The sequence below is a fragment of the Puntigrus tetrazona genome, chromosome 24 (assembly GCF_018831695.1).
Source record: "Puntigrus tetrazona isolate hp1 chromosome 24, ASM1883169v1, whole genome shotgun sequence".
Classification (NCBI taxonomy): Eukaryota; Metazoa; Chordata; class Actinopteri; order Cypriniformes; family Cyprinidae; genus Puntigrus; species Puntigrus tetrazona.
In genome coordinates this window covers 5,428,429-5,438,428 of record NC_056722.1, presented here as the reverse complement: position 1 = coordinate 5,438,428, position 10,000 = coordinate 5,428,429, and the positions used below count along the sequence as shown (strand labels likewise).

The 10,000-nt window shown below is 37.0% G+C and overlaps 1 protein-coding gene across 16 annotated transcripts in view; it reads left to right on the top strand.

Annotated features, from left to right (window-relative positions):
- The window catches only part of ptprma (protein tyrosine phosphatase receptor type Ma), a 177,413-nt gene that overhangs the window by 166,565 nt on the left and 848 nt on the right, over positions 1-10,000 (top strand). For all 16 annotated transcript variants that reach the window (XM_043226027.1, XM_043226031.1, XM_043226029.1 and 13 more), the window contains 9 exons: positions 1,746-1,862; positions 2,750-2,904; positions 3,517-3,652; positions 4,311-4,460; positions 4,611-4,784; positions 6,697-6,828; positions 7,350-7,475; positions 7,559-7,722; positions 9,345-9,480. In XM_043226027.1, coding sequence (XP_043081962.1) covers positions 1,746-1,862; positions 2,750-2,904; positions 3,517-3,652; positions 4,311-4,460; positions 4,611-4,784; positions 6,697-6,828; positions 7,350-7,475; positions 7,559-7,722; positions 9,345-9,480 — 1,290 coding nt within the window. The remainder of the gene's footprint in view (positions 1-1,745; positions 1,863-2,749; positions 2,905-3,516; positions 3,653-4,310; positions 4,461-4,610; positions 4,785-6,696; positions 6,829-7,349; positions 7,476-7,558; positions 7,723-9,344; positions 9,481-10,000) is intronic.

The following is a 10,000-nucleotide window of genomic DNA, read 5'->3' as shown; positions in this document are numbered from 1 at the left end:
TTTGAGGGTTAAACACATACAGAAAACAGTCAGATTTGTCTACATTTTAATGATGTAAATTGTCATTCTTTTTATTGCAGTGCACTAAAAACGTATTGCTACAGTGATTAAATATTAGAGATTAATTAGAATTACATTTCCTGATTCACAATAATGATATTTGTTATTATTTCATTAATAAGATTTCGAGGGATAAATGTGTTTAATGATGACGTTCGCTCACAAATTGGAGTATTTTAGCTGTTTTGACATTTTTTGTTTGTTTTTGTGCGTGTGTTTGTGTGAGTGTGCGTGAGTGTGTGTGTGTGTGTGTGAGTGTGTGTGTGTGCGTGAGTGTGCGTGAGTGTGTGTGTGTGTGTGTGTGTGTGAGTGTGTGCGTGAGTGTGTGTGTGTGTGTGTGTGTGTGTGTGTGTGTGTGTGTGTGTGTGAGTGTGTGCGTGCTGGCGCTGAGCTGCAGGAAGTGTGTGACTGAATATGTAAATAAGTCATTATGTGATTAATGCTCTCTCGTTTAGGAGATGCTCTAATGATAATTAGGCGGGAGCCGATAGCATCACGGCCCGTTGTTTTTCCGGCCTGACGGCGAACAGAGAGAGCGAGACGAGAGATACGCTCAGCCATTAGAGCGCAATTATCCTGCTAATTAGAGCGTCTTAATACAGAAAACACGCTCATAACGAAAGAATCAGCTCAGAAACGGATGACAGTTCTTTGATTTCTCATCATAACTGTGTGCTTCCATCAGAAAGACAAGCAATGACTGGTGTGTGTATATATATATATGTGTATATGTATATATATATATATATACAATTTCTGGCTGAAATAAGTCAAAGCACTGAAATTACAACTTTACATTAAATAAAAACAAAAACAATAATATTATTATTAACTATGAACGTATTATTAGTAATACTTAGTAATTTAAAAGTAATAAATAGTAATTTAAAAACAAAAAAGCTATAAAAATTACAAAAGCACATAACAGAATAAAATAAATCTTGAATTACAGTAAAATATAAAAATCATTGTAATAAAAATATTTAAAAAATAAATAAATAATAAATAAAAATAAATAATAACTGTGCTGTAACTTGAACCTAACCCTTTAAACATGAAAATAAAAGTTGATTAATTATTGTAATTAAAATTGTGCTATAAATAATTATAAAATAACAGTGAGCAATATAATATGAAATATTAAAAATGAACCTAAATTTAAAAAGATAAATTATTGCTAATATATGTTATTGATAATGAATATATTGATTGCTTCCTTTGTATAAAAGCATCTGCTAAGTGACTAAATGTAAAATTATTAAGCAAAAGTGTAATATTTGAGAACAGACATGTTTTAAACAGACACACACACACACACGCGTGCACACACACACACACACACACGCGTGCACACACACACACACACACACACACGAGTGTGATAATGAAGAGAAGCTGATCACAGCGATGTGATTGACTTCATTAATGACTTTGACTGATTGGAGATGGTGTGTGTGTGTGTGTGTGTGTGTGTGTGTGTGTGTGTGTGTCTCTGGAGGTGTGCTCTGGTTATGGCGGGTTAACCTGGTTAATTAGTCTGGGATGATCTGCAGCAGAGCTGTCTCGTATCTGGGACACTTGAAGACGCTCTTGAGTTCGAGTATTTATACAGAATCTGATGTGACATGCTTGTATGTCATGTTTTGATAAACGTGTGTGTGTGTGTGTGTGTGTGTGTGTGACAGGTGAAGTGCTGTAAGTACTGGCCCGACGACACTGAGATCTACAGAGACATGAAGGTGACGCTCATCGAGACCCAGCTCCTGTCTGAATACGTCATTCGAACCTTCGCTGTGGAAAAGGTCCGACTTCAAATACACCCTCAGACTATAATTCTGATCATATCCTGTTCATGATCTCCAGTCAGATATATAGATATATATATATATATAGCTATTCTAAATAGTTACAAATTAAATCAAATACATTTTTATATTTGTGTGTGTAAATATAAAATCTCATAATAAATAAATGGAAACATTATGATTATATTTTCAATATATTTAATATTAAATTGAATATAGTAAAATTTATATATTAGTATTAAAATGAAGTCTTATGAAATGTCTAATTAAAAATAAATTTTTCCTTTTTTAGATTTATACATAAAAATAGGTATAAATCTAATAAACAATATTTTTAATAATTACATTGTAAATACATTTAGTGATCTATATGTTGTATAATTATTTTAATTTTATATATATATATATATATATATATATATATATATATATATACATATATATATATATATATATATATATATATGGATTGATTGATTGATTAATGGACATTTTCCAAATTAAAGTGATCGTCCTCATCTCCTTGTTAGTGAGCAGAGCACTTTGATTATTTGGAAAATTACCAAAAATAAATAAATTACATCATTAAAATTTCTTTTTTAATAATTGTAAATTATAATAAAATTTTTATATATTTAATGAGTTGTGTTGTTGTATTTTTTTATATATTTTATTTTAAATATATATATATATATATAATCCTTGACTTTTCTGAGAAGCACAAAAATTACAAATTTTCACTAAATAAAAACAAAATGTTTCCAAAAAAAGTAGAGCAAAATAATTAAATTACAAATCAATAGTAGTGACACTTAATTTTGTAAAAAAAAAAAAAACACAAACAATTGATGGTGTGGCTGGTGGTTTGTGTTTGTGTTCTCCAGCGAGGAGCTCATGAGATCAGGGAGATCCGTCAGTTTCACTTCACCGGCTGGCCGGATCACGGAGTGCCGTATCACGCCACGGGGCTGCTGGGCTTCGTCCGCCGGGTCAAAGCCAAGAGTCCAGCCAACGCCGGGCCGATGGTCGTCCACTGCAGGTGAACCTCAGCCTCATCCTCACAGAAACACACCTGCTCTCAGAGGAAGGTCCTCTTTTAGCGTGCAGCCTGACACAGTTTTTTCAATTTTTTTTCATTTTGGACAAAAGTTACAGAGGAAGTGTGTCGTATATATTTGTTTTACGTGCAAAAATTTCCTACGAGAGGTCATTGCGCACCAAGTTTAAGCACATTAAAAAATAAACACAATAAACACGACCCTGCCGAAACATTCATCCATCACAAATTCGGGTCAGGATGTCTCTTTCACATCTGTAGTATGCATTTTGATAGAAAGAATGCTAAAAAAACGCATACGCAAAAATCTCAGGCAGTATGCATAACAAGGTGTATCATAATTTAACAATTATTCACTCGTCCAGTTATTATTATTATTAAATCTAACAATTATCAGCTAACTTAATGCACTGTTTTCTCTTTTTGTGTAATTTAGATGAATGTCTAATGTTTTTTGGTTTGAGTCATATTTCAAAAGCTACCAAAAGTTGCAGAATTAATATTGAAAATAGCTCAATTTGTTTCTTGAAAGTACGTGATTGCGCCGCTTTTAGTTCGTTAGAGTAGTAATAAGAGCTGTTGTTCGGTCCCCAGCGCTGGAGCGGGACGCACCGGCTGCTTCATCGTCATCGACATCATGCTGGACATGGCGGAGCGGGAAGGAGTCGTGGACATTTACAACTGTGTGAGAGAACTGCGCTCCCGCAGGGTCAACATGGTGCAGACGGAGGTAACCAATCACAGACAGCCTCACATCAGCCACGGCCAATCGCACGCTGCCCCTGACCGCAGCCCCGCCCTCTCAGGCACGCGTCAGAACATTTTTCTTGACATAAAGTTTCAATACAGACAAAAGAAACAAGCGCTCATGTGTAAGTATGATTGTATAGCCTGAGACTTCATCTGACCGTCAGCTTCGGTCAAGGACTTTCTGAGGAGCGGCGACCGCAGGCGTATTTAAAATGTCACTTCATGAATGATTTACGTCAAGCTGTCAGACCGCCGTCTGCCATCGAGAGATGACCGGTCCGCATGTGGACACACAGGGCAGAGACATCAAAACGTTCCGTCCGTAAAAAGTGTGATGAATTTGATGCATTATTTGCAAACTTTTGTTTTTTTTAACTATTAATTCATTTTATGGATCGAAAATGAACACAAAACTGAAACTGAAAACCTAAATAGTAATATTTAAAAGGAACAAAAATGATTCAAAACTACAAAAAGCGCATGACGAAATTACTAAAAATTTTATTTAAAATAATAATAATTAACAAAATCGAGAAACTGACATTAACTAAAAAAAAATAAAAATGAATCGCCACATCGAATGATATCTGTGACTGATACGGTTGTATTGATCTGTCCTTGATATGTTGATATTTCAGGAGCAGTATGTGTTTATCCATGATGCCATATTGGAGGCGTGTCTTTGTGGCGACACCACGATCCCAGCCAATCAGCTTCGCTCTGTGTATTACGACATGAACCGCTTGGACCCGCAGACCAACTCCAGCCAGATCAAAGAGGAGTTCAGAGTCAGTGTGTTCAAATATTACATTAAATAATGAAATAAAACATGTTCTATTATTACTGTGACAATATAAAATACAATAAAAATGTATCCGTTATTAACATAAATAGAATGATGTGTGTGCATGAGTTTGATTAGTGTTTTCCTCTGGCAGACATTAAACATGGTGACTCCGACCCTGCGGGTGGAGGACTGCAGCATCGCTCTGCTGCCACGAAACCATGAGAAGAACCGCTGCATGGACGTCCTTCCTCCTGACCGCTGCCTGCCCTTCCTCATCACCATCGACGGAGAGAGCAGCAACTACATCAACGCCGCGCTGATGGATGTACGGCTGCTTGCACACACCTAAACTATTAACCTAGTGACCGTTACCTGTGGCACTTAAACTAGTGACCGTTACCTGCGGTGCTTCACCTGGTGACATTACCTGCAGCGTTTAACCTAGTGACCGTTACCTGCAGCACTTAACCTAGTAAACGTTACCTGCAGCACACTTAACCAAGTGATCGTTACCTGTAGCGCTTAACCTAGTGATGGGTACCCCCAGCGCTTAACTAGTGATTGTTACTTGTAGCACTTAACCTAGTGATCGTTACCTGTAGCGCTTAACCTAGTGAATGTTACCTGCGGTGCTTAACCTGGTGACATTACCTCCAGCGCTTAACTAGTGATCGTCACTTGTAGCACTTAACTAGTTATTGTTACTTGTAGCACTTAACCTAGTGACCGTTACCTGCGGTGCTTAACTTGATAACATTACCTCCAGCGCTTAACTAGTGATCGTCACTTGCAGCACTTAACAAGTTATTGTTACTTGTAGCACTTAACCTAGTGACCATTACCTGCTGTACTTAACTTGATAACATTGCCTGCAGCGCTTAACCTGGTGATATTACCTGCAGCGCTTAACTAATGATCGTCACTTTTAGCACTTAACTAGTTATTGTTACTTGTAGCACTTAACGTAGTGACCATTACCTGCGGCGCTTAACTTGATAACATTACCTCCAGCGCTTAACTAGTGATCGTCACTTGCAGCACTTAACAAGTTATTGTTACTTGTAGCACTTAACCTAGTGACCATTACCTGCTGTACTTAACTTGATAACATTGCCTGCAGCGCTTAACCTGGTGATATTACCTGCAGCGCTTAACTAATGATCGTCACTTTTAGCACTTAACTAGTTATTGTTACTTGTAGCACTTAACGTAGTGACCATTACCTGCGGCGCTTAACTTGATAACATTACCTCCAGCGCTTAACTAGTGATTGTTACTTGTAGCACTTAACCTAGTGACCATTACCTGCGGTGCTTAACTTGATAACATTGCCTGTAGCGCTTAACCTGGTGACATTACCTGCAGCGCTTAACTAGTGATCATCACTTGTAGCGCTTAACTAGTGATTGTTACTTGTAGCACTTAACCTAGTGACCATTACCTGCGGTGCTTAACTTGGTAACATTACCTGCAGCACTTAACCAAGTGATCGTTACCTGTGGCTTTTAACCTAGTGAACATTACCTGCGGTGCTTAACCTAGGTGACATTACCTCCAGCGCTTAACTAGTGGTCGTCACTTGTAGCACTTAACCTAGTGATCAGTTACCTTCTACTCATAGTAATTATAATCTCTTAATCTCTTAACCTACTGATCATTACCTGTAGCATTTAACCTATTGACCATTACCTGCAGCGCTTAACTTAGTGAGCATTACCTGCAGCCCTAAATTAAAGATTATAACCTAACCTCTTAACCTAGTGACCCTTACCCGCAGCGTTTAACCTAGTAATCGTTACCTGCTGCTCTTAACCTAGTAAATCTATCACAGTAATGATTTTATGAAGTATTAATTGCATCGGTGTGTATAATAGCTGCTTGTTTTTGAGCGTCAGAAGCGGCGGCGTCTGATGGATGTGTATCGCAGCACACACGATTATGTGCTTGTTGAAAATAATTCAAAAACAGATGGAATTGATTCATTTCGTTGTCAGGAAAATGGCTAAAAACGATCCATAACAGAGAACGAACAAAAAACAAGTGCAGTAAGACGATTGACTGGGACGGGTTTGTTTGTAAAACACGCGACAGCACATTTGTTTTCATTACAGTAAATGGAAGCGCTGGCGGCGGTAATAAAACACGCAGCTCAACGCTAAACTTCTCCACACAATTACTCAAGCAGACAGTCAGACGGGAAATAAGATGTTCTCCTCTCTTCCTCTTCATCTGCACAGAGCTACAAGCAGCCGTCCGCGTTCATCGTTACCCAGCATCCTCTGCCCAACACGGTCAAAGACTTCTGGAGGCTGGTGCTGGACTATCACTGCACGTCCATAGTGATGCTGAACGACGTGGATCCCGCGCAGGTGACACACACACACACACACACACACACTCTGACATCAAATCAATCAGGAGTCCTCGAGCGCTTCCGTCGGGCGAACAAACACACGTTTCAATCATTTAACACATTTTCATGGTTCACAGTTCTCTGGTGTCACATGACTAATTAAGAGCAATGTGTGAATTATACAGTAACCTGTGAGGAAAAGTATCCAATACTGATATAGATTTACTCATTTATTTTGCTAGTTTGTACTGGTTAGTTGCTGGTTTGTACTGGTTAGTTGCTGGTTAGTACTGGTTAGTTGCTGGTTTGTACTGGTTAGTTGCTGGTTTGTACTGGTTAGGCGCTGGTCTAGGCTGGTTTACACTGGTCAGATTCTGGTCAAGCCTAGTTAATTCCTAGTTTAGGCTGGTTTACCCTGAATAATTGCTGGTTACGCTGGTTAATTGCCGGTCGAGCCTGGTATACAGCGGTTAATGGCGGGAAAACAGCCGGTTTACACTAGTTACACTAGTTAATCGCTGGGAACTCTGTGTGCAGCTGTGTCCGCAGTACTGGCCAGAGAATGGCGTCCACCGGCACGGACCCATCCAGGTGGAGTTTGTGTCCGCGGATCTGGAGGAGGACATCATCAGCAGGATCTTCCGCATCTACAACGCGGCGCGGGTGAGTTAACGTTCGCTAACGCCGCGTGCGCTAACGCCGGAGTCGGACGTCTGAGCGTCTTAGACGTGTGTTTTGTGTCTCAGCCGCAAGACGGCTATCGGATGGTGCAGCAGTTCCAGTTCCTGGGCTGGCCGATGTACCGCGACACCCCCGTCTCCAAGCGCTCCTTCCTCAAGCTCATCCGACAGGTGGACAAATGGCAGGAGGAGTACGACGGAGGAGAGGGACGCACCGTAGTACACTGTCTGTGAGTCACACTCGGGCCTTGCACAACCAATGCTCTTCTTTTTTTCATATTCATCAGATATAGCTTACTGCTGATGCCAAAATGCAGAAAAACTAACTTGATCTGATTTTTGTTTTTTTTATGTGTTTATTTTTTTAACGTGCAAACAATTTGGATTGGGCAACGATCTGAATATTTACATTATTTTTATGAAGAGAAATGGAATATTGGTTATAGTATTAGTAATATTTAAATGGTTCATACTATTTATAATAATATTTATAGGAATACTTTTTTAATATTTAAATGATATTTTATTAATATTTACAATTTATTTTATCAATAAAAATATTTTTTCATTTAAGTTTTTTTATATATATATATTAATTTTTAGGATTTAATTGTCAGAGTGTGTTTGCGTATATTTTTGTACATTTTTGTAAATGAAATGTGTTTTTTTGTGACCATTATTTTTATTATATATTACTCGTTATTGTTTTCCTTTTTCATTTTAATTTTAGTATATATATATATATATATATATATATATATATATAAATATATATATACTAAAATAAAAAAATAAATAAAAAAAAATATATATATAATAAATACTAAAATATATATATAATGTTTGTCAATTTTTTATTTATTTTATTATTTTTATTTAGCCATTTTTTTTGTATCAAAGTAAGCTAAATGAAAATCAAAAATGTTTCATTGCTGGACACGAGCTGAAATAACAGAAGTGTACATTTCTTTAGTAGGTTTAGTAACAACCCAGTTATCTCTGTTAGAAATGGAATAGAACTAATAGAGATTGAGCTGTGAAGCGTCTCCAGAGACAGTCCAGCAGAGACACTTCAAACCGAACCGATCTGGATAACGTTGCTCAGAACATCACGTGATTGTCGTCAGAGATTGGAATCTGGCTCTCAGGAAACACTCGTGTCCCTCCCAGTCCTGTTTATCCTGAAATAAACATTCACACACACTCTCTTCTGAGTTCATGAGCGAGAGCCGAATAAAGAGCGGGAGAACAGCGCCACCTACTGCTACACTAACACACACACTCCACACACAGCAGTAATTCTATTTGAGGCTGTCGCTTTAATTCAGATTTGTCAGTTTTTGTTAATTCTGTGAAATGCGTTTTTTTTTTTTTTTTTTTTTATGACCATTATTTTTTTTTTGTCATTATTATTGTTTTCATTTAAAATTAAAATTTCATTTAAAATTTCATTTTAATTTTAGTAAAGGTATTATTACATTTAAGTGTTTTTGACTTTTTTTATCTATGTAATTTCAATTTCAATATGTGAAATAAAAAAATTAATTTTGTTGGTAATTAAAAATGTTAACAATAAAAAAAATTTTTTACAGTTGAATATATATATATATATATACATATATATAATTTCTTGTTTATTTTATTTAAAATTGTTTTATTTTTATTAGTTTGTAGTTTTTTAGGTTTTAGTTTCAATTTCACTCTTAGTTAACTTTTATTTAGAAGTTGTTTTTCACATACTGAAGTTGCTGATAATCATGTATGTTTTTCAGAAACAGACGCAGGTCTGCGAGGTGTTTTATTGTGATGCTGAACGTGTGTGTGTGTGTGTGTGTGTGTGTGTGTGTTTCAGGAACGGCGGCGGGCGCAGCGGCACGTTCTGTGCCATCAGTATCGTGTGTGAGATGTTGTGTCACCAGCACTCGGTGGACGTCTTCCACGCCGTCAAAACACTGAGAAACAACAAACCTAACATGGTGGATCTGCTGGTGAGAAACACTACTGAGTCTATCGCTAACCTCTGATCACTGTGACTGCACTAATAATAATAATAATAATAATAATACACGTGTGTGCAAAACAAAAAAATTATAATTTTTGCTATTGAAAAACGCCATTCAGACATTTATAGGGTACAAATATATATACAAAACCTTAATTAAACAGAAATGCACAAAAATAATAATAAAAAAAAGTATATATATATATATATATATATATATAGCGTCTATATATATATAGCGTCTGATTAAAAAGATAAAATAGAGCTGATAAAAGTCATAATGCGGTGAGAAAATAGCGTATGCGTTTTGAAAGTTAAACGTGGTGTTGTGTTACACTGACCTCTGCTGGTGTGTGTGTGTGTGTGTGTGTCTTTGTCTGTGTGTGTGTGTGTGTGTGTGTGTGTGTGTGTGTGTGTGTGTGTGTGTGTGTGTGTGTGTGTGTGTGTGTGTGTGTGTGTGTGTGTGTGTGTGTGTGTGTGTGTCTCTGTGTGTGTGTGTGTGTGTC